This window comes from Ipomoea nil, unplaced genomic scaffold (assembly GCF_001879475.1).
Source record: "Ipomoea nil cultivar Tokyo-kokei standard unplaced genomic scaffold, Asagao_1.1 scaffold1074, whole genome shotgun sequence".
NCBI lineage: Eukaryota > Viridiplantae > Streptophyta > Magnoliopsida > Solanales > Convolvulaceae > Ipomoea > Ipomoea nil.
This window is the reverse complement of record NW_017617502.1, coordinates 3,152,039-3,177,337: the sequence shown is the minus strand read 5'-3', so window position 1 is coordinate 3,177,337 and position 25,299 is coordinate 3,152,039. Positions and strand designations below refer to the sequence as shown.

Here is a 25,299-nt window from a genome sequence, read left to right as displayed (position 1 = left end):
TTACAATTCCTTCCTTCCAAGTTCCAACCAAATGCCCTGTAAAAAATTGTTCAAATAATGTGTATGCTTTTCATTCTCATTCCTTGTGAACACACCCTTAGTTGTTATGTTTAAAAGACAATCAATCCTTCTCTATTCACTTGTATATGATAGCAAGGCCTCAGTGTTGGTCATTAGGGAAGGGCTGCCATTTAAGCAGTTGAAATCGTAATCCACTATAGACTTCAGCAGCAGACATACACACACGTATCATCATTCAGTCTAGAATGCTAACTATCAGAATAAACTTGATAAACTATACTCTTTTCTACACAAAAGACCTAGAGTTAAATCCTACTACCCGTCTAGTGTACCCAAAGAAAGGATACAGTTCTTAGCCACAACATTTTTGGACTAATGACTCACCAAAACTAGTAACCCCTACCCAATTGTCCAAGTAAACTCAAAAAAAAACAATTGCACCATAATCAGTAAACAACAGAATCAAATTCTGAAACATCCAATTGCCCTGGCATAGCCTATCAGGCTTTGCCAACATGAGAAGCAGTTTTGGTATTTTACCTATTAAACAAGGCAATCTTATAATGAGAATCGAAATGCTATCACACAATAATGAAGAGACACTAGGCAGCTTATGTTTTTTGTTGTGGCAAAAACAACCACTCCTCAATATGTACTCAAAGATTGGAAATTTGGAATACCATTATAGCCAAGAGTGACATTTGAAGAAGCAATGACTAAATTAAAATAATAGTCCAGTAGTCTACAAAAGAGACACCGCATTCAAATAATCAAGACAAATGGTCTACAAACACCATAACTAAGACAGAGACATAGATAGGCAACTGGAAAATGCATGTCTATAATAGCACCATTAACCTCAAGAGACTTGTGCTAGCTTGGGCAATTGTGCCCAAGATCAAGTCACCACGAAGAAGTTAGAAGAGGCCAACAAGGAAACTTACAATAGGGTAGGAAAGCAAATCCAACTGGAAAATCTTTAGTTGGTCAGCCATCATTAACTGATTGACAACATTCCAACTATTACGTAAATATAATAAAGACATACAAAGTAATACACAAATGTTCAATACCATAAGAACAGTAAGTTGTAAATAACATAAGTAATATTTTTAATCCTACTTCCCAGACACAAAATTAAGAATGGCAAAACCATTGATTCATCAATCTGCATATTACAGTGAAGCAGTGTCTTCTATAACAAAAATGTGGTGCAAAGAGAGGGGAAAACCTATACTACAGTGTAAAACACAAGGAAGCATCGAAGCAAGGTCCATATATATTAAGAATAACATTATTCTGCAACAGAATTTCTACTACAGTTTCCAGGACCAATCAAATCTCACTTCTCCAAGGTTCAACTTCCTAAAACAAAAAGGCATCAAACTCGGGAGTGTTTGCTTCCTAACATGCTATCATTATGTTATCCGGAGAGACATTACTAATTTAATACTGGTTGTATTCTGAATAAGAAACAGCATACCATCTTAACAATGGTTAGCATTCAAACTAGTGAGGGGTAGAAGACTAATTGCCCTTTCTACTTATTTTATGATGTTTCATTTGTAGAAGCAGTGACATGAATCCAGAAGCAATACCAATCAAACTCATTTCATCCACTTACAGTTTCATATTAGAGTAACAGAAAAATAATAATATGCACCTCAAACTAGTATCCAAAACAAATTAGCTTTCCTGAACAAAGGAAAATGAGTTCCAGACATTTCTCAATGAAAGAGAAGTTTTCAGGTACCTTACACGGTTTACATATTATTCAATTTAAAAATCTCAAAAACAATAAAATTCCAGTTGACCAACCTTGCAGAAATTCGACTCCTTTACGGAATATCCCAGGGCTTTGGCTCAGGGACAGCGACGACCATACCCTGAAGCTCCGGAGTGAGGACGACCTGGCATCCCAGTCTGGAGTGCTTGTTCAAAACCCTAGCCCTAGAGTTCCTCTTGAGCACGTATTGTTCATCGTAGGTAGGTGGGGGGAGCTTCTCAAGCCACTCCTGCGCAATGTGGACCTCGCACTCAGCAGAACAAGCATCGATCTCTTCGAGGCGGTGGGAAGCCGGGTCAATCAATCCATGATTGGTCAGAGCCTTAAGAAGAGTCTGGCCGGAGAGGCCGATCAAGCCGCGCTTCTGGCCCTCGGGATCAATGGCGAAGAGGTTCACGATCCGATCGGAGACCTTAGCGGAGGAGGTACGGGTTGAGGAAGAGACAGAGGATGCAGAGGATCGAGCGATGGTTGCTCGAAAGGAGTGGGAGAGGGAGGGATTCCGGGAGATTTGGGAGGCGAGTCTTCGCAAATTCACGACGGCCATTTTCGAGAGCTTCGAAAGATGGAAAGGGGAAATTCAGTGAATGTTAAATCGTTCGAGTTTACTTTGGGCTCTTATTTCCAGTAGTCCAAAATTCGCTCTTCTTAGACATCAAAGCCCATAAGTGGATCGTAACGAAAATGAGTTACGGCCCAATTCATCTCAAACCAATTGTTATACCATGGATTGATGGACTAGAGTTCATATTAGATTGTGAATATGATTGATAACGAACCGGACATGAACGAACAAAAGTTATTCGTGCCCTTTTGTTAATATTTTTAAAAATTTTGTTTGTATTCGTTTGTTAAATGTTCATTTATGTTCGTTAACGTTCACGAACATGTTTGTTAAGTTTGCGAACATGTTCGTTCACGTTCACGAACGCTTAATAACCAAATACAGGCACATGTTCATGTTCACAATTCATTCGTGAACAAAAAATAATCTATATTCACAAATAATAACCAAACAAACAACACAATAATTATATATATATATATATATATATATATATATATATATATATATATATATATATATATATGCTTAACTGCTTGTTCATGAACATGTTCATAAACATTATTAAACGAACACAAACGAGTTTATTCACGAGTTCTTAGCAAACGAGTTTACAACTGTTCAGACTCTGTTCGTTTATGAATCGAGCTCTAAAATTTGTTCACTTATGTTCGCTTACCTTAATAAACGAACATAAACAAACACTTAACGAACACTAACACGAGTAGTTTACCGAAAACTTTGTTCACTAACACCCCTAATTGTGAAGCTTAATCAAAAAATTATATGTTTACATTTAACATATTTTGTACTTGCAGTTAGCAATTTATGTACCTTTAAACAAATTGAAGGCACATAATATGGTAATTAAAGATACATATTTGTTGATTGCAGGTACAAAATATGTTAATTGCAGACACATAAGATGTTGGTTAATATGTTATGCGTTTGCATTTAAGATATTTTCTATCTATAGTTACCAATTTATATATCTATAGTTATTATGTTATGTATATTACAAAAACGATTAACTGCAAGTACAAAATATGTCAACTGCAAGTACAAAATCTGAAGATTATTTTTGGACGAGGGTCTACAATGCAAGCTAGACCCAGGTCCATGGTATAATTTGTCATCTCAAAACCCACAATATGTTATAGAAATAACAAGATAAATTATACTATGAACCACTGATTTATGTTCATTTTTGGTATACTAAATGTTTGTTTTTAATGTATTAAAAATATTTTTATATAATTCAGTATATTAAAAATGAACATTCAATATACTTAATATAAATTTTTAGTATGTTTAAAATGAATTTTATATCAATGGTGTTATAAATATTTTCATTATGGCCATTAATCTTGAGTCTCTTCATTTGCCTTCCACTTATTACATTGTTTATGATTAAGGATATGAAAGGTTGTATGGATTCCTATAAATTGATAGTGAAGGCTAATGAAATGATATGGTTGTTGTGCCCTACATTTGGTGTTCTTCTTCTCCTTTTTCTCTCTTTATACATACACGCATATACATACATACATATCTCCAAGCTATTACCGTGCAATCATCACGCGAGAACTAACGAGTTGATAGGCAGAATTACAACACGTTATCAGCACGAATTGCCAATATATTCCTCGGTGAACGGTATGCTCGAACCTGTTATAATACATGTTTTTAAACTATGCAAGCATGTTCATAGGATTCATATAATACATGTTTTATATGGCACATGTTGATTCTACACCTCTTGATATGATTATGAAATGCATGATTGATATGATACATATTGATTCTAAAATTTGAAATATGAATTGATCATACTGGTTCGTATATATATGATTGTGTAAATTCCTGAATATATATTTCCAATTTTATTTTTGATTCTTAAAATTGAAAGAAAAGCATGTGATATATATGTTTGTGTAAATAGATGGGGCTTTTTATATGAAGATGCAATGTATGTATGCATATTATTTTCATTTCGCATACTTTGTATGTTATATACCCTATGTTGTAGTGCATTATTATGCTTTTATGGTATGTCATTTGCATGTGATTAGCAATTCGTTTTTGTGCCTGATTAGGCAATGAATGAATGGTTTTTAATTAAGATTGTTAAAGTTTATTTTGTGGAAGCTTAAGAGTGAGTAAGACTTTAAAGCTTAATTGATGACTTGGGAGCATCAATTCGGTGTATTGGAGAATGAAACACCACTCGTTGCCTGTAGCGCGAGTTAATGCTATAAACACGAGTCGATGCTTGCTGCATCAATTCGGTGTTTTCGCACCAATTCGTGCCTTGTTGCTTGTAGCACGAGTTGATGGTATAAACACGAGTCGATGCTTGTTGCATCAATTTGGTGTTTGCCTCACCAATTCGTGTTGCACCATTTCAGTTTTTGTGTATATTCGAAAGATCAATTTGTTTTCTGATTTTATCTTTTGACTTCATCTCGGAAAGTTCATTTTGCATCTAGAAGATGTTAAATTCCTTATTTTGCTATAAACATGTGATATTATGAATGTATATGAGAACATATGATATATGTTTTATAGATTACGTATTCAATTGTCAAATGTTATTTTATTGAGCTCGCTCATGTCGATAGCAATTATTTCATTTGGGCTTTGGATATTGAAATATTTTTTTGGCATCCAAAGAATTGAGCCAAGCTTTTGTTGCTAAGTCACAGAGCACCGATGCCTAGAAGGCACAAGCTCTCTTTTTCATATGTCACCACTTGAACCACCATCTTAAAAATGAGTATCTGATTGAAAAAGAACCCCTTGAATTAATGGAATTCCCTGAAGGACTATTCCGACCAAAAGTCATCAAATGTTCTTCCCCAATACGCATTTTGACTAGTTTAATCTCATGTTTAATTTTAAGATTATAAGTCAGTGATTAACTATAATTCAGCTATGCACAAAATAGTCTCAGAAGTGAAACTCTAAACAAGAAGTTTTAGAGAAATATTTAATTGAAAAGACATTGCCAACTTTTCATGCAAGTAATTTGTACTCCAGCAGTAGTACAACACAAAATTATGAGAAGTATCCTAAGCTGATTTGAGCACTCCTTGTGGCTAAGAAACATAACTAGTTGTTGATGAAGAATCAAAATGCATGTCTGGTTGATTTTGCACAGGTGCCTGAAGCACATAATGTTACCTAGTTGAGTAACTTCATAAGGGGTTGTGGTCGAGATTATAACTAGTGTGGTATGAGTTTCGAGCTCAGAATAAGAAATAAAGTGATCAAGATATTCAAGGACGACCAAACTTATCGAGGCAAAATCTTAGCCAGAAGCAGATTTGCTAACAATGTGGGTCTGAAGAGCATTGATCCCTACATGCCGCACACCAAAGTATTTGGTCATCGGAGAATGAACATCATCTTGATGATTCTAGCTAATTTGCCTGAAGCAAATATTGCGATAAATTGTGATAATGAAATGATAAGGTATTGATGAAGAAATGATTGGTGTCATGATAATGTTTTTGAAAAATGCATGAAAATATATTCATGGCCAAAAAAAAGTTAGTTTATGCCTGAAGCATGAAGTATCCGAGTAGTTAGCTCATTCTTGAAGCATCCGAGAAGTTAGCTTATGCTTGAAGCATCCGAGAAGTTAGTTTATGCCTGAAGCATCCGAAAAGTAAATTCATGACCGCAATATTCGAAAAGTTAGGGCAAAGTGATTTTACTACTCGGATTAACTATCTGAAATGTACTATTTGGGAAGTTTACTTCTCAGAGTTACTTCTCTTAATTTGCATGCGTATTTACTCAATTTTGTTCTCATGCATGCAACATGACTTTCGTATGCAATTGACTGGTTGTTAATTCAAAATTGAATTATTATTTTTTCCATAAATCCTATATCAATCCCGGAAGGATTTATATTATCAACAAATTATGATAATCATCTTTTGACTAAATTTATGATGTCAACATGACAAAATCCTCTCTAAATATGGCTTAGTACAATTCTGTGCTGTTTATGGAGTGATATACTCCTTTATAAAAATGATCTTTGACTTATTGTCATACATGATATGATTGATTTAGATATTATTGGTTTGAAAGCTAGAAGCGAATTATATCATATCAATTTGCCCGAAGCAAACGAGAGAATGGATCATATCATATCAATTTGCCTGAAGCAAACGAAGGACTAAATTATTTCATATTAGTTTGCCCGAAGCAAATGAGGGACTGAATTATATCATGTGAATTTGCACGAAGCAATTCCCAAACCAGTGAGTGAACTAATGTAAAGTTGAGGATAAGGATTTTTGGGAGATCTTGAAGATATATTTTATTTGACAAACTTCACAGCTTCCCTATGATTGTTGTGTACCCTTGTAATATCAATTGATATGTATGCTTTCATATCTGATTATATTTTTTTTTCTTGTTGGGGACATCAGTTTTATATGCTATAGTGGTTATCACAATCTGACCTACTGCATATCATAATTATTTCCCCTAGAACCTAGTACGTGGTATAAAACCAAACATTTCCCATCTGCGTTTTATTCACAATGTGCAGTCTTTTTCCTATATCACCACCATAGCGTACCTTTGTGGGCATGTATATGTTGATTATAAACCTCCGTCTGTTATTTAAATTCTTAGAACCCATGATAAGGGATCAATATATAATTAGGTACGCTGACTACACACTTTATGAAGATCATTTCATGGCATTAGGGGGAAATAAGATCTCAAATTTTATAGAATGCCGAGAAATTCTATGAATGATTGATCTTCAATATTTAAATCCACGTACTAGGTAGACTGAACTAGAAGTTCAGAAGAAGTAAACTGAACTAGAAGTTCAGTAGATAATTAATCTGCCAATATATATACTCATAAAAAGAGTGACTAGGTCCTATATATTTTCCCCAACTTGGACCATATATATCTGCCAATGCTCCTTGACGCCAGAAGCGTGGAGACATGTTGGTATAATCCTCGGAAAGCTAAATCTAGTAGAAAATGGTGTCACTCTTGAAATCGCTTAAAGAAGTATGTCGTGAAGACATTCATCCTGAAGGCAAAAACCCCAGTAAAATTTTAGGTGCACCCAAAATTATAATACTGGGGATGCGGAACGACCAGATAGAAATATCTTTGGGAAATGTCTAGAGTCTGGTTGAATTAAAAATTGCCATTATTTTATATATATGGGAGAAATTTATGAAAAATGTTATAGTTGTCGACAACAAAATTACCTTTACAAATTGTTCTCGTTATATGAGAATCTGGATCCAGAGCTAGGCACCAGTTGTGCCTTGGTATTTTTTATGTATAACGGAGCAATTAAGACATGTACAGCTCAGCTCGCTAAAACTGTATTCTCTTTATAACACGTACACCATTTAATGTTAACCCTGTAGGTTACAAATGGGTGTTTGTACGAAAGAGAAATACAAACAATATGGTGGTATGATATAAAGTGAGACTGGTAGCTTAAGGGTTTACGCAGAGACCCTGAATTAATTTTGATCAAATATTCTCTCCCACAACATATGGTATTGCGTTCCGCAAATTAACATTATTGGCAGTGAATTATAAATTTAGATATGCAGTTGATGAGTGTCATGACCGCAAACTTACCGGTCGTTAGACGCTAATATTTATTTGTAAATCCCTGATGGATTCAAAACTTTTGAAATAAGGAAAGTGAAATGGCAACGTGTATCATTAAACTACTAAAGTCTTTGTATGACTTGAATATTATTGACTGAGTGTTTTCCTCCCGAAGAAGGAATATGCAAATATGTACCATTATGTGTTTGTTAAAGAATTTCTAATGGAGTTATTTGTTTATTATCTCAGTCGGTAATGATGATTTAAATGTTATTGAAACACATAGAGAGCTTGGTGATATCAGCTCATGCCGAAAGATGAAGTTTTGAAATAAAAGACTTGGAAATCCAAGTATTGTCTCGACCTGAAGATCGAGCTTCTCCTTGAAGAAGTTTTATACACCAGTTAGCCTACTTGAAAAATATCTTGAAGATGTTTTATATAGACAAGTATTATTCACTTATCACATAAACGGTTGTCCAATAATCTCTTGAAGTAGATAAATGACCATTTAGACTCGAAGATTATAATGAGGATATTTAGGGACTGGAAGTCCATTACTTCATTGCTATTGGAGCACTATTATTGAACTAGAAGTTCCATAATCGCATCAGGCCTGATATTGAATTTGCGATGAAATTGCTAGCAACATTTAGTGTTCCCCTACAATGAAAATTGTAAATGATATTTAACATATCCTCCAGCACCTCCAAGGTACAAAGTTTTTGTCGTTTATGTGAGAAACCCATATGTGGTTTTGATGGGCAACTTGGGCACTGGTTCTTTTATTTGATCCATATGATGCCAAGTCCAAAACTGGTTATGCTATATTTTTACCCCCAATGTCCCATATGAGGACAAATAAGATTGTGTTGCACAAGCAAGTAATAGTTTTGTTAAGGGGAACCTTACAAAACATGTTATACATAAATCCTTCTACACACATGAACTCTAGAAGAGTTGTAAAATTCTTGTTGAGAATGTTTTCCCCACTGGACAATCTTGCAGATATGTTCACTAAGTCTCTGCCTACATCCACTTTTGAGTAATATGTTTATAAACTTGGGATGCGTAGGCTTAGAAGATTGTTATCTTCAGGGGGAGCGACAACCCCTAACTGTGCTAGAATGGACAATCTAGAGGACTTTTGATATCCTGAAGATTATGCTACGAAAGCATATGGTTGTACTCTTTTTCCCTTAGCTAGGTTTTTCCCACAGGGTTTTCTTAGCTAAGGTTTTTAATGAGGCAACTGATGTTGGTGCACTTGAGTGGATAGTCCTGAAGACCCTTGAAATCTTGAAGATTATGCCCAGAAGGCTGATGGTTGTACTCTTTTCCTTGGCTAAGTTTTTTCCCACTGGGTTTTCTTAGGCTAAGGTTTTTAATGAGGCAACCGGTGCAACACAATAGTTTAACATACTTTGTGTACTCTTTTCCTCATCTAGTTTTTCCCACTGGGTTTTCTAGCGAGGTTTTTAATGAGGCATGAGTGTGGTAAGATAATGGCCAAGGGGGGGTGTTATAAATATTTCATTATGGCCATTAATCTTGAGTCTCTTCATTTGCCTTCCACTTATTACATTGTTTATGATTAGGGATATGAAATGTTGTATGGATTCCTATAAATTGATAGTGAAGGCTAATGAAATGATATGGTTGTTGTGCCCTACATTTGGTGTTCTTCTTCTCCTTTTTCTCTCTTTATACATACACGCATATACATATATACATATCTCCAAGCTATTACCGTGTAATCATCACGCGAGAACTAACGACTTGATAGGCAGAATTACAACAAATGGTTCATAATATAATAATTAGAATGCCAATAGGTGGGGTGAGAGTATACCCTTCAGTCTCCGCTATTGAAAGCCAACTCCATTCTCCATTTTCGAAATCTATTCTCCGTTCTTATCCTTGTCCCGTTTGGTAAAGCAAATCTTTTCCTATCCTTGCCCCTGATTAGGGGTGGGAATAGGCCAGGTCCCTCGTAGGCAATCGTTATTGAAAATTTGTAAAGCGCAGCACCGAAACTGAAGTTGTAACACAAACAATTTGTAACGCAGTTCGGGCAAACAACCCTAATCTGCGAGGCACTTCTCAATTTGAGAACTTGCCTAAATCCACTAAAAGCTCAATATTTAAAGTACACTGTTTGGAACCTGAGATTACACAATAGAATGATCTTTCCTACTAAACTATTGAAACCTAAACACATGTACTACTTTCTAGGGGAATTTAGTATCCTATTCTCAAAGACTCTCGTACCTCACAAGATTAATGTTGAATGCTTGAGATCTACAATAAAGGACATCCCCTATTTATAGTAGCTATTCCTTATTAGGACTCTATTATTATTAGTATTCGTTACCTATTGTTACTAGTATTAGTCTTGTATTAGGTTTGCTATTCGCTACTATATATATTCCTGTACAGACTTATTATTTGATTCATTCAGAAATATTATATCCTCATCTGGTATCAGCAGGTTCTTTTTCTCTCTCTCTATGGCGCACCTCGGTTCTGATGGCGGTTCTGTTGGAAGTTCTGAACGGACTGTTTCTGAGGCTGCGCGTGGCACCCCTGCAGTCCGGGGTGTCGTTTTCTTCGGCTCATCACTTCGTTTCCATCAAATTGACATCCCGTAATTTTTTGTTTTGGCGCACTCGGCTTCTTCTGTTCCTGGATGGCCAAGGATTATTGGGTTTTGTCGATGGAACGTCTGTGTGTCCCCCGTTTACTGCGATTACGGTACCTTCTGCCGAGGAGGCTGCTGCTGCCGTGTCTTCGTCGGCCGTATCGTCCGCCGCTCGGAGTGCATGGCTTCGTCAAGATAAGGCCGTGCTCTCCTTGTTGATCTCGTCCTTGTCCGACGAGATGATGCATCTTGCCATCGGTAAAACCTCCTCTCGGCATTTGTGGGTGGCGATCGAACAGGTTCTTGGTTCGACGACTCGGGCCCGTGCTCTTCGGTTGGTGGGCGAACTGCAAGGATTGCGGCAGGGGGATGATTCGATCCCGGATTATCTTGGGCGTGCTCAGGTGCTTATTGAGGATTTGGCACTTGCCGGCCGTCCGGTGACACTAGAAGATCAGAATATGTATATATTCCAGGGCTTGCGGTCCGAATATCGCCCTTTGGTGGCGTCGCTAACGAGGGGTGCTCCGGTGTCTTTACCCGAGTTATCCGATTTTCTTGTTTCGCAGGCCTTTATATGTGTTGATGATGGTGGTGACGTTGCTGCTACTCCGGTCGCCATGGCGGCTCAGCGAGGTGGAGGTCGCTCGGGCGGGCAGCAGCGTGGCGGCGGCAATCGAGGCCGAGGTCGTGGCAAGGGCCGAGGCCGCGGTCGAGGTGGCGCCGGGGCTGTCCAGTGCCAGATCTGCTCCGGCGAAGGCCACTCGGCCGCTTCGTGCTATCGTCGTTATGATGGCGCTCCGGGGCCGCGTGCACATGTTGCATATTCTGTTGATGATTCGGCTTCGGTTAATCCTCAGCAGTGGTTTCCTGACACTGGTGCGTCGAATCATGCCACTCCGGATCCGTCTTTAATCTCCTCGGCGGTTCCTTATAATGGTCCGGATCATCTTCGTGTTGGTGACGGTAAGTGTTTACCTATTGTTAGTACTGGTTCATCTTCGTTAGCCGCGTCTAAAACACTGTTTCGATAGTCTGATGTTCTTCATGTTCCTGGGCTTTCTGCGTCTTTATTGTCTGTGCAACGGTTTGCTCGTGATAATAATGTCTTTTTTGAGTTTCACCCTGATTGTTTCTTTGTGAAGGATCGTTCAACCAGGGAAGTTCTATATAAAGGGCCGGCTTCGGGGGGTCTCTATTCTTGGCCTGTCTCTTGTTCAAGTCCCGCTGCGTTTGTGGCCTCTCGAGTCTCCTCTGACGTGTGGCATAGCCGGTTGGGTCATCCTCACCCGCGTGTCTTGCGGCAGATTTTAAATTCATGTTCTATTCAGTCTAGTTTTAGTGATACTTCGGAATTGTGTCGTGTTTGTATGCTTGGGAAATCCTCACGGTTTCCCTTGCCTCGTGTCAATACTACTACGTCTCATGTTTTAGAACTTATATATACTGATATTTGGGGCCCAGCGCCTTTTCTTTCCATCAATGGCTTTCGTTATTTTGTTTTGTTTGTTGATGACTATACGCGCTATGTATGGTTTTATCCTATGCGTTTGAAAACTGATGTGTATGCTATCTTCGAGCAGTTTCGGTCACTAGTTGAGCGTTCATATGGTCGTAAGATTGTCTCTATTCAATCTGATTTAGGGGGAGAGTATAAACGGTTGCACCGTACTTTTGTCTCTTTGGGTATTAATCATAGGCAGTCTTGTGCCTATACCTATGAGCAGAATAGTAGAGTTGAGCGTCGGCATCGTCACGTTGTGGAAACGGGTTTGGCTCTCTTGGCCCAGGCTTCGGTTCCACAACGATATTGGGATTATGCCTTTGAGACTGCGGTCTATCTCATCAATAAGATGCCGACTCGAGTTTTGGATAATGATAGTCCTCATTCTCGGTTGCATCGTTCTAGTCCTTCTTACTCTTTCTTGCGTGTGTTTGGCTGTCTCTGTTATCCTCTGTTACGCCCGTATAATCGTAACAAGTTGCAGTATCGGTCTTCTCCGTGTGTGTTTCTTGGTTATCCGTCTTCGTTTCGTGGCTATCGTTGTTTTGATCCTGCTACTAACAAGGTATTCATTTGCCGTCATGTGCGGTTTGATGAAACCATATTTCCATTTGCTTCTTCTGTCCCCTCTCAGGTCTCTAGCTCTCGCCCGATTGAGCCGTGGGGTGTTGGCGCCGTTCAGGTTGGCGCGAGCTCCGGTGTTTGTTCTGCTGGGCCGGATCCTCGTCCGGAGATGGACACGGATTCCGGGGCTGCTGGTGCTGCTTTTGATTCCCGCACCAAGACTGCCGTGGCTCCAGATGTGGCAGTCTCGGGTGCTCCTAAGGCGCCCAAGCGAGGTCGGCGCGCGGTAAAACTGGTTCCACCTCGGTCTCATGTTATGGCGACTCGTTCTTTGGGGCCGACGCAGCATGTGGCTCTTATGACTGTTTCTGAGCCGACCTGTTATTCTCAAGCAGTTCGGTATCCGGAATGGCGTGAGGCCATGGATCTTGAGTTTAATGCCTTGCTCCAGAATCACACTTGGCGTCTGGTTAGTCGCACACCTGGTATGAATGTTGTAGGCTGCAAATGGTTGTTCAGGACGAAGCGCAAGGCTGATGGCACGATTGAGCGGCACAAGGCTCGGTTGGTGGCTAAGGGGTTCAATCAAGTCGCAGGACAGGACTTTTTTGAGACCTTCAGTCCTATTGTAAAACCCACAACCGTGCGGCTTCTTCTCTCCTTGGCTGTCTCTCGCGGTTGGGTAATTCGGCAGTTGGATGTTCACAACGCCTTTCTGAATGGTAATCTTGCAGAGACAGTCTACATGCGACAGCCGCCTGGCTATGAGGACTCGTCACGACCGGATCATGTATGCTTATTACAGAGGTCACTCTATGGTCTTAAGCAGGCTTCTCGCGCATGGTTTAACAGGTTACATGCTTTCTTGGTGTCGGTTGGTTTTTCACCTTCAAAGACTGATGTCTCTTTATTCATATACACTCGTGACTCTATATCTTTATATGTGCTTGTTTATGTGGATGATATCCTTGTTATGGGATCTGATGCTTCGCGTGTTACTCGGCTTCTGACTGACTTAGCCTCAGAGTTCAAGATTCGTGACATGGGTGCTCCGTCTTTTTTTCTGGGCATTGAGACGGCCTCTCGTGGTGATGGTTTGTTTGTTTCTCAGCAGCGATACATGCGAGATATCTTGAGCCGTGCAGGTATGGTGGACTGCAAGCCGTTGGCTACTCCGGTGCCTGTGACTCGACCCGTTTCTGAATCTGTGGTTCCTTATGCCGATCCCACGCAGTATCGCAGTCTTGCTGGGGCTCTGCAGTATCTTACTGTCACTCGCCTGGATTTATCTTTTGCTGTGAATTGGGTCTGTCAGCATATGCACTCCCCGACTACTGAGCATTGGGCAATGCTCAAACGTGTTCTGCGGTACGTTAAAGGCACTTTGCATTTTGGTCTGTTTATTCGCCCATCCTCCTCTGTTGTTTTCGGATTCGGACTGGGCTGGGGACCCCGCTGACAGAAAGTCTACTAGCGGCTTTGCGGTTTTTCTTGGTGACAATCTGATCTCTTGGTCTTGCCGGAAGCAACGTACGGTTGCTCGTTCGTCTACAGAGGCCGAGTACAAGGCACTAGCTGACGTGTCTGCTGAGGTCACCTGGTTGGTTTCTCTATTGCATGAACTTCGGTTGCCGTTGGCAGCTCCTCCCACTCTCTGGTGTGATAATCTGGGTGCAACTTATCTCTGTTCCAACCCGGTGTTCCATGCTCGTACGAAACATGTGGAAGTTGACTATCACTTTGTTCGTGACAAAGTGGCAAAGAAAGAGTTGCAGGTTAGCTTCATTTCTACTAAGGATCAGCTGGTTGACGTGTTCACTAAAGCTCTCCCTGGTCCGCGTTTCTCTACTCTGTGTGGCAAGCTCAATGTTGTAGCTAGTCCACCTTGTGCTTGAGGGGGAGTATTAGGACTCTATTATTATTAGTATTCGTTACCTATTGTTACTAGTATTAGTCTTGTATTAGGTTTGCTATTCGCTACTATATATATTCCTGTACAGACTTATTATTTGATTCATTCAGAAATATTATATCCTCATCTTCCTAACAGATTCGTGAATAACAAACTATTCCTAATCAAAATAGAATTAGAAAATCTTCAACAACAAATCCCCTTAGAACTAGTATTCTTCAATAACTATTCCTCTTAGTACTGATATTCCTTTATAGAACTGGAATTCTTTTTGCACATAACTTTGACAAAATACTTTAAGTCAACATTCTCCCTCTTTGTCAAATTTTTGGCAAACACCTTGGTTTCTGTCTTTCTCCCCCTTAGTTGATGCCACAGTGATGTTTGATTGATGGTAGATTAATGACAGGTTAGATCACCATCCCATGTGTAGCTTTTATCAGATGATCTTTTCCCATCATAACACATTCATGTTTTTGGTTGTAGACTTTACAATTCTCTTTGGAAAATTCTACTTTGAGTTCATCATCACACAATTGACTTATACTGATAAGGTTTGCTTTGAGTCCTTGTACCAAAAAGACTCTTGGTAATTTGGGCAGTCCATGGACATTCAAGGTACCACTTGCGATAATCTGTCCTTTTCCTCCATCTCCAAAAGTGACATGCCCTTCATTTTTGTACTGGATATTCTCAAGATAATGTGGATTTCCTGTCATATGTCTTGAACATCCGCTGTCAAAATACCAAACACTTTGTTCTTGGTTTGTTTCTGAGGTATACGCAACAGCTTGTGTTTGTTCCTTTCTTACCCATACTTTCTTGCTGTTATTTTTGCTTTGTACTGCCCAATCTCTGTTGTTTTGTCTGTAATAGAGATCATTTTGTCTTTTGAAGCAGTACGCCTTTATGTGTTCCAATTTGTGGCAGTAATAACATCTGATTCTCCTTCGGTGTTGAAAGTGATGTTGTGACACCTCAGGATTTTCAGAAGAGTGGCTTTCACTGGACGCTGGATTTGGAGATCTAGGCCTTCCATCTAGTGCCTTGATTTCTTGTAACAGTTTGGCCTCTCTGTTTTTAGATTCTAATAATTCATTTTGAGTTTCTTTGAGGCGCTTTTCTTCTCTCTCTTTTTCACCTTTTAGAAACTGATTTTCTTGCATGAGCTCTAGATTCACTTTGATGATTTGTTCCCATTTAGCATACAATTGGGTATATGACTCTAGCAGTTCTTGCATATCATTTTTGTTTCCGTTGTCATTCTCATGATTTGCGGTGAATGCTACGAAATTAGTGTTGGTGTCTTCTTCACTATCTGAGTCATCACTTAGTGTTGCCACATATGTTTTGTTCTTCCTTTTAAAATATGTTGGACATTCTGACTGGATGTGTCCAAACCCTTTGCACTCATAGCACTGAATTCCTTCAGGTTTTAGACTCTCCCTTCCTTTTGAAATAGATTGATTTTGTCCAGTTGGGAAGTTCCCTTGATTGATTGAAGCACTTTTGCTTCTAAATTTGTTGAATTTTTTGAGAACTCTGTTGAAATTCTTTGTTAGGAGAGCAATTGATTGTTCCATGGTTTCAGTATCAATTTCTGGACTCTCTTTCTGCTTTGATTGGAGCGCAATTCCTTTGTCATTATTTTTCCCTTTTTGCAGTATCTCAAGCTCATGTGTTTGAAGATTTCCCATTAGGTCACTGAGTTTGTAGGTGTTTAGATCTTTGTTTTCTTGGATGGCTGTAACCTTTATCATAAATCTCTCAGGTAGGGAACGTAGGACCTTTTTTACGAGCCTAGGTTCAGGAATAGGTTCGCCTAGGTTAAACGCATCTCCAGCAATCCCTAAAACTCTTGCATTAAACTGTGAGATATCCTCATCTTCTTCCATTTTTAAATTCTCAAACTGTGTTTGTATCATTTGCAGCTTGGATTGCTTAACAGAAGTATTTCCTTCGTGATGATCACATAGTATATCCCATGCAATTTTAGCTATGCCAGTGGTAGCGATTAGTTTGAAAGTATCTTCACTTACTGCTCCATAGATGGCATTCATTGCTTTTGAATTGTAATTATATTCTCTTCGCTCTTCTTCATTCCATTCTGCTTTAGGTTTTTGATTACCTTTATCATCAACTGGATTCTTCCATTCTTTCTCAACGGCTTCCCAAACTCCTTCTCCTTGTGCCAAAATATAAATTTTCATTCTAGCTTTCCAGTAGGAGAAATTTGTACCAAAGAGAGCAGGGGGTCTGGTGCTTGACAGTCTTTCTCTGGGAAACTCCATTAGGATCCTGCTAATAGTTTAAGCAGTTTGGCTCTGATACCAATTGAAAATTTGTAAAGCGCAGCACCGAAACTGAAGTTGTAACACAAACAATTTGTAACGCAGTTCGGGCAAACAACCCTAATCTGCGAGGCACTTCTCAATTTGAGAACTTGCCTAAATCCACTAAAAGCTCAATATTTAAAGTACACTGTTTGGAACCTGAGATTACACAATAGAATGATCTTTCCTACCAAACTATTGAAACCTAAACACATGTACTACTTTCTAGGGGAATTTAGTATCCTATTCTCAAAGACTCTCATACCTCACAAGATTAATGTTGAATGCTTGAGATCTACAATAAAGGACATCCCCTATTTATAGTAGCTATTCCTAACAGATTCGTGAATAACAAACTATTCCTAATCAAAATAGAATTAGAAAATCTTCAACAACAAATCCCCTTAGAACTAGTATTCTTCAATAACTATTCCTCTTAGTACTGATATTCCTTTATAGAACTGGAATTCTTTTTGCACATAACTTTGACAAAATACTTTGAGTCAACAATTATATCGGGAATCAAAATTCACCGTGCACTGTGGATTTTGTGTATAATGTGCATAATGTACAGAATTCATGTTCATAATACACATACACATAAACACGATGTAATAAACATGAATTATGTGTATTATTGTATGAGCTATGTTTGTTAGTTTTATTTTCCACACACTAGTTTCATTATAGTAACGCTGAAGTATCATTTTAATTACATTTCAGGTCCATTTAAAAATATACATTATTGCATGAGCTATGTTTTTTAGTTTCATTTTTCACACACTAGTTTCATTATAGCAACACTAAAGTATTATTTTAATTCTACTATAGTTTCATTTGACAATATATATATATATATATATATATATATGTGTGTGTGTGTGTGTGTGTGTGTGTGTGTGTGTGTGTGTGTGTATCTTTAACGTGATACGCTATTGTTTCATGGCCAAAAAAAGAGCACCATATTGGAGTATGGTCTTCACAGCGCTCTGTGGACCGTGGTCGACCGTATAATTAGAGCTGTCGAAACGGTCTCGCGGGGCGGGACGGGCCAAAAAACACCAAAGCCCGTCCTCGTAGCGGGACGGGCTAAAAAGCCCGCCTCTTAGCGGGCTTGGAATGTGGCCGGCCCGCCCCGCCATACCAAAGCCCGCTGGCGGGGCGGGCTAGCCCGCCAATCAATTTTTTCACTGTGTTATTATTATTTTTTTAAATCAATGTACAATATCCTTAAAAAAAAAAAAGAATCACTGTACACAGACGTACAGTACACTAACACAGTAACACTGCCTAGTATTGTATTCCTATAAATCTATAATCCTATAAGTTATAACACACTAACACTATTACACAAATCAAAATAACATGTATTAAATACTAAATATATATGTATTAGCAAGTCGCGGGCTAAACCCGTGACCCGCCTGACCCGCCCCGTCTGGACCCGTGACCCAGGCGGGACGGGCTAAAAAGCCCGCCTCCTGGCGGATCAAAATTTGAAGAACCCGTCCCCTACCTACGGCGGTACGGGACGGGTCGACCTGACGGGTAAAACTCATTTTTGACGGCTCTACGTATAATAAGTTAATAACTAGCTTTATTGGGCTTGGTTTTCAAAAAAAAAAAAAAAAAAAAAAAAAAGCTTTATTGGGCTTGGGTCAGGTTTGTGATTTGTGTATGATTTGAAATAAAAAGTTAATTGTATTATTCTTCCAACGTTTCACATCTATGACCAGTTGAGCTGTTCATGCGAGTAAATTTATTGTATTATTAAATCTGTTGAGGGTAACCTTTTTATCTTTTGTGACAAAAGAAATCAACAATCACTAATTGATGGTTTCTCTTATTAAATAGCGTTGATGTATGATAACCCCTAAAATACATATATAGCATATGTAAACTATACTAGGAAAACCTTATGCAACATGCACAATTGAAAATATATTGGAAAAAATGTATAGACTTTATTTTTAATTAACTCGCTAAAGACATTCAAAAAAAAAAAAAAAAAAAAACTCGCTAAAGACATTGTTTTACTTTAAAAATTGAAATTACTTATTATTATTGTTGTTGTTGTTGTTGTTGTTGTTGTTATCTTCTAATCCTGATTGTAGCATTGAGTAAATTTTTAGATAGCGATTACAGATCTTTTTTGTAAATCAAAGTTATTGTATGAAAATATTAATGATGATTGAATTTAGTACTATTATAAATTGTAATACTCAAGAATCAATATTCAATATAGCAATGTAATCCATTTAAAGTAAAATAATAAATGTAAAAACTTTACTATATTTGAAGGGAAAAAATCAGAAATTAATAACTTAATAAAACAAATGCATAAATTGAAAATACTATTTTTATTACTTTAAATATAAATCTTCACGCTTGACGTATTTGATGAAAAAAAATCAACAAATGATTGAATTTAGTACTGTTATTATAAATTATAATACTCAAAATAGTAATGTCATAAAACTATAAAGTAAAATAATAAATGCAAAAATGATACTATATTTGAAGAGCAAAAGTAGAAATTGGTTAATAAAAGAAATAATGCATAAAGTGACAAATCAACATCTGACCTACGAATGACAACCCTTTGATCGAGATTACATACAGGATAAATGTGACAACTTAATTGGGTAATACTCATCATTTTATGTGTCATCAACATTGTATAAAAGTGAAGAAAAAGTAAAGATTTAGTAGTATAGGTAGGAGTAGTTGGGGTGGCCCCAATTGAGGACACCAAATTAACATTCTAAATCCAATTTATTCGAAGAAAAGTTATTATTATAACATATCATGATTTTATTAAAGAAAAATCAGAAATATATAAAAATTGTAAGCTAAAAACTTGTGTTAGACCGTCTCACGGATCCTTGTTTGTGAGACGAGTCGGGTCGAGATGAAAATGTAATACTACTTATCAGGGCCGTTCCAATAAAATTTGGGGCCCGGTACAATATCTTAATTTGGGCTCCCTTTTTCAAGTGATTTTTATTATATAAATAATAGTTGTGTCAAAAATTCAAAACATAAATATTGTATAATAAATACATCTAAATTATCATTTAAAAAGTGACATGCGCCGTGCACACTTAGACGCAAAATCATCTAAACAACTATCAACATTCTTATTATTTTCATTGTCACAGTGATACCTATCATCGTTGCACTATCATTTAATTTTTTTCCAGTCTCACAATCATCTCGATCTTCTATATGAAGATTAGCATCTAACAGTTTTTCATTGGCATCATCTTTTTGCTCATCTATTTGAGTTTTTTTTAATAAATTTTTCAAGAGATTCCTTTTGAGATTGAGTTTTTTTTTTTTTTTTTGAATGCCCTTTTGAGATTGAGTTAGTTGCTCAATCCTTCTTTTCTTTTTTACGCTTCTCAGATGAATATTTTCTAGAAGACATAAAATTCTAAGAAAAAAAATAAAAATTTATTTAGAAACTCTATCAATAAATATTTAATCAAAAAACGAATTCTGGAATATATTATTCTGAAATCAGAATTAAGTCATTTAAATAAACAATAAACAAGAATTATGAAACAATACGTAATTTTAATTACCTGTCAAGAGAATTGAAGAACTTGAGAGTTTGTATGATAAAAAAAGAATTGAAGAATTAGAAGCACACGAACTGAGTCTGTCGTTTTTGCGTCAATTCACTAAATTGTGCAGCCTAAAAGACGTCAAACAGCAAAAAATTAAGAATACAAATCAACAACAAAATTAAATATTTAAATAATTAAATTACTACAGCAAAGAATACAAAAAAAAAAAAAAATCAAATAGCAAAAAATACAATTGAAATTTGATAATATCCAAATTTAATTTACCTAAATCCTAATCTAGCAATTATTAAAAAAAAAAATCCTAATCTAGCACTACAGTAACTCAAATTAAATATTAGAATTGTTTCAATTACCTAGGTAAATTCAAATTGTTGTAGGCAGTAGACTTGTAGTCTCTCACTCTCTCTGTCTGTATAGACTGCACTCTACCACAGTACCACTAGATTAGGGATTTAGGGTATGCTTTGTGTTTTTTGAGTTATTAGTTTTTCGCTACTTGCTTCAATGCTTTTATGCTTTGTTCGAACGCACTCTGCAGCTATATTAGAGATTTAAGGTCTTTGCATTCAGCAGTTGCGATATATATATGGCATTTTTTTAAAAAAAAAAAAAAATTAGGGGCCCCCAAAATTTGGGGGCCCTGTGCAGCGGCCCTGGGCAGACTTGAATAGTTATGCTGTGCATCTGTATGCACCATGCATGGTGCATACAGATGCAAAAACGACGTCGTTTTATTAAAAACGCGCGTCTCCCCTTTTAAAAAAAATTCAGGTTCGATTCCTAGTAACAACATTATTTTGTTCATTCATTATGGAATTTTAGTTCATGGATTATGGAATTATAGTTCATCGATTATGGAATTATAGTTCATCGATTCTGGAATTATAGTTCATCGATTCTGAAATTTTAGTTCATAGATTCTGGAATTTTAGTTCATTCATTCTGAAAATTTTAGTTCATAGATTAGATTATGGAATTATAGTTCATCAATTATGGAATTATAGTTCATCGATTATGGAATTATAGTTCATCGATTATGGAATTATAGTTTCGAACCTAATTTTTTTTTTTTAAGGGGAGACGCGCGTTTTTATAAAACGACGTCGTTTTTGCATCCGTATGCACCATGCTTGGTGCATACGGATGCACAGCATAATTTGCCGGCAGACTTGCCCAGGGCCGGCCCTGCTACTTATATAGTGTTTATTATTTATAAGAGGAATGATAATATTTTTAAAGAAAAAATGTAATACTTTTACAGTTTAATTTAAAAATATTATATTTTCTCTTATAATTATCAAATACTTTATTATTGTATACGCGTAGAGTAGTTGGGTAGCCCAATTGAGTACACCAAATTAACATTGAAATTGGGAATTATTTGAAGAAAATTTATTATTATTATTTTATCAAAGAAAATGGAGGAAATAAAAGAAAAATTGTAATATGGTTTCTGTTTTTAATATTAACATAAAAAGTATAAATAGAAACGGTAATACAATTGCATGAGTGAATTGCAGCTAAGTGGTACCATGGAACATATAGCATGATGATATGTACAATTGTTTTACAGACACAATCATGATTACCATCACTCCAGCTTTATAATTACCCCACCATCCACATGCCATTTCTCCTAATGCCTCTTTTATTTATTTATTTATTTATTTTTTTTTTTATTCCTTTCACCCAAAAAAAATATTATTTACTTTGACTAGACACGCAAATTTTTTAAAATGTATTTAATATATTAATTAAGTAATATATATCTATTCTTTTTATAAAAAATAAACTGTAAATTATTTTTTTTTCTTATGGGAACAGTAGTTTGTATAAGACATCCAAAATTAAGAAGGATAATAATATTTTTTATACTGAAGAAATATACATTTTTACTAACATTATTCTTGAAATATTAAAATATTTGAATTGACCATCATTTTACTATTTCATGTGTCTCTTTTTTTAATTACTTGTCATATTTATTATTCATTGGTCAAATTATCTTTTTATTCTATATTTTTTTAAAGTAATTTTTTGTAGTTAAAAATATTTTTAATATAATTTTTAAATATTTAAATTTTATATATTAAGATTAAACTTAATATTATGAAAAAATTTAAATTGTAAATACTTTCAATCAGGTTTGGTATGATAGACACTTAAAATGGGATGGAGTGATCGAAAGCGTGGCAAATTATTGTGTTGATCATAACAAAAAGTACATTTTTAATATACTAAAAGTACATTATTTGTGTAGTGAATGTACATTATATAAAATAATATGACCATGTTTGGTAAAATAATTAGCCTCTAGTTCAATTTTGACTTATTTGACCATTATTAGTTGTTTGACTTAGTTTAAAAATCAAATATAAGTGTTTGGTTAATTAACTTTGTACTCTAAAATGCTAAAATTCAAAAAGTTACTCAAAACAACTTTTCCAATTAGCTTTCTGAGAAAAGAAATTATACGAAACAGCTATCAGCTAACAGCTAATTTACCAAACACATTTCTACAATCAGCTAATGTTATCAACTAGGTATACAATCTAATTAACCCATCAGCTAACAACTAACAGCCATTTACCAAACAAGGCCTATACTTGTAGTACTCAAATAATATATTTTTCTTTGAATACAATGTACATTTTACCATACTAAGAATAGATTGTTGTGTACTGAATATACATTATTTGATAGTGTAGTTCATACAGTTTGTGTGGACCAGTACCGGATAATTGGTTTGGTAAAGGCCCCACCACCCCTACCCCACCGGGCCCACACCACCGATAATTTGTGTATTTGTGCTGGCAAATGGCAATTGCCTGCTGCCCTGCCAATGCTCTCTCTGATCTTCAATTCCATCTAACTACTAACTCCCATCTTTCAAGCTTTCAACCATTCCCTCCTCTCCCTTCAAATCACCTTAAACCCTAAACCAAATTTCTTTATTCTCTCTTCCCATCAAACCCAAAGCTAATCAAGGCAGTTGTATTAGCCTAGCCATGCTGCTGCTGCTGCGGTGTTCTCTTTTCTTGGCTCTCTTGGCCATGGCGGCATCTCAGACGGTGTCTATATACCAAGTTCTGAGAGACAACGGGCTGCCGATGGGGCTGCTGCCCAGCGGCGTGACGAACTATAGCCTGGATAGTTATGGGCGGTTCGAGGTGCATTTAGGGCAGGCGTGTAATGCGAAGTTCGAGGACGAGATCCACTTTGATATGGAGGTTTCGGGGACTTTGAGGTTTGGGCAGATCGAGGAGCTGGGCGGGATTGCGGCGCAGGATTTGTTCTTGTGGTTCCCTGTTAAGGAAATCCGGGTGGATGTGCCCAGTTCTGGGGTGATTTATTTTGATGTGGGAGTGGTGTCCAAGCAGTTCTCTTTGTCCTCGTTTGAGACTCCTAGAGATTGTACCGCCATTGTTGTTCATCCTGAACATCTTATCCCCCTTCCAATTGCCCATGATGATGATGATGATGATGATGATCGTTTTCTTTTGCTTGATTCTTAGGTTTGTGCATATATGCATGCTTTCTCAATCTACTCTCATCTTCTTCAATTCTGCTTTCAATTCTTTCATTTTTATCTCTAATCTATTTGTATCTATGGCATCTCACCCCCTTTTTTTTTTTTTTTTTTTTTTTTTTTTTTTTTTGTTGTGAAATACTCCTGATTTATTTATCAAACATTTGTGATCAGTCCAAAAAATATAAGCCCCACCATTGAAGTTCGAACCTATACTATAATCACTCATTTAAAATGGTACCCCAGATGTCAACTCAGTATAGTTGGCATATGGTATCTCACATTTTCACTCCAATTTCTTTAATTGAAACACTAAAAACCAATCATTTTTCGATGGACCATGGTCTACACATTTGTGTGAATCATAAATAAAAAGTACATTTTTAATATATATAATAAAAGTACATTATTGTATACATAAAGTACATTATTTGAAAGCACATAATTTTTTATATATTATAAAATAATGTACATTCAATACACAAATAATGTACTTTTAGTATATTAAAAATGTATATTACATTCATAGTTCACACAGCATGTGTGGACTATGGTCCACACAATAATTTGCCACTAAACAATATAATAATGGGATTACAGCAGTATCTTTCATAATTTCCAACTTTTTTTTTTCAAAAACAAAAAAAGAAAAAAAAAAAAAAACTTCCATTTTCGTATATCATTGAGTAGTAGATAGGGAATTGAAATTGATTCTAAGGTGTTTATTTATGAGCAGAGACGTCTATACGGGGCCAATAGAAGCTCGATGAAGATCAGAAGAACATTACAACATGCAGGGCTGTTTTGTAGTAGAATATATGAATTGAATATACATACATGTTGCGTTGCATGATAGCTAGCTAGCTAAACCAAAGTCATCATAAACTTTTTGACGATATTGTGGGCGTGGTTTTGCCCCATTCTTTAAACTTTATTGTTTTCTTTCTTCTATATGAAAAAAAAAATAAAAAGTCATGGACTTTCAGGCATTCCTTGTACATATGCATACATAATGTGCAGTCCTCTTGGTTTGAGCCGATCAGTATAAACAACTTAAACTGATTTATCCATTGTGGTCATTTGCCAGTTAGGGTTACAAGGCAGAGTTTATCCAATGCACACCCTCTAATAGAATGATGCATTGTTGTGTATGTGGTCATACGGTGAATTTTGGGGAAAGGTTGTTGGATTTTGTTTGTTTGTTTATAATAAGGATCCAATAACGTCGTTGTTAACGAATT

At 36.6% G+C, this 25,299-nt stretch overlaps 2 protein-coding genes across 2 annotated transcripts; one reads left to right on the top strand and one right to left on the bottom strand.

Annotated features, from left to right (window-relative positions):
- Nucleotides 1–1,607: 1,607 nt before the first annotated feature.
- On the bottom strand, nucleotides 1,608–2,404 carry LOC109182767 (ferredoxin-2, mitochondrial-like). The gene has a single exon (XM_019332952.1). It carries the CDS (start codon nucleotides 2,352–2,354, stop codon nucleotides 1,860–1,862), a length of 495 nt encoding a protein of 164 aa, XP_019188497.1. The 5' UTR covers nucleotides 2,355–2,404; the 3' UTR covers nucleotides 1,608–1,859.
- A 20,972-nt stretch (nucleotides 2,405–23,376) lies between these two features.
- LOC109182507 lies at nucleotides 23,377–25,030 on the top strand. Its single transcript, XM_019332633.1, has 2 exons — nucleotides 23,377–24,044; nucleotides 24,795–25,030. Exon 1 carries the CDS (start codon nucleotides 23,538–23,540, stop codon nucleotides 24,042–24,044), a length of 507 nt encoding a protein of 168 aa, XP_019188178.1. The 5' UTR covers nucleotides 23,377–23,537; the 3' UTR covers nucleotides 24,795–25,030.
- Nucleotides 25,031–25,299: the final 269 nt, after the last annotated feature.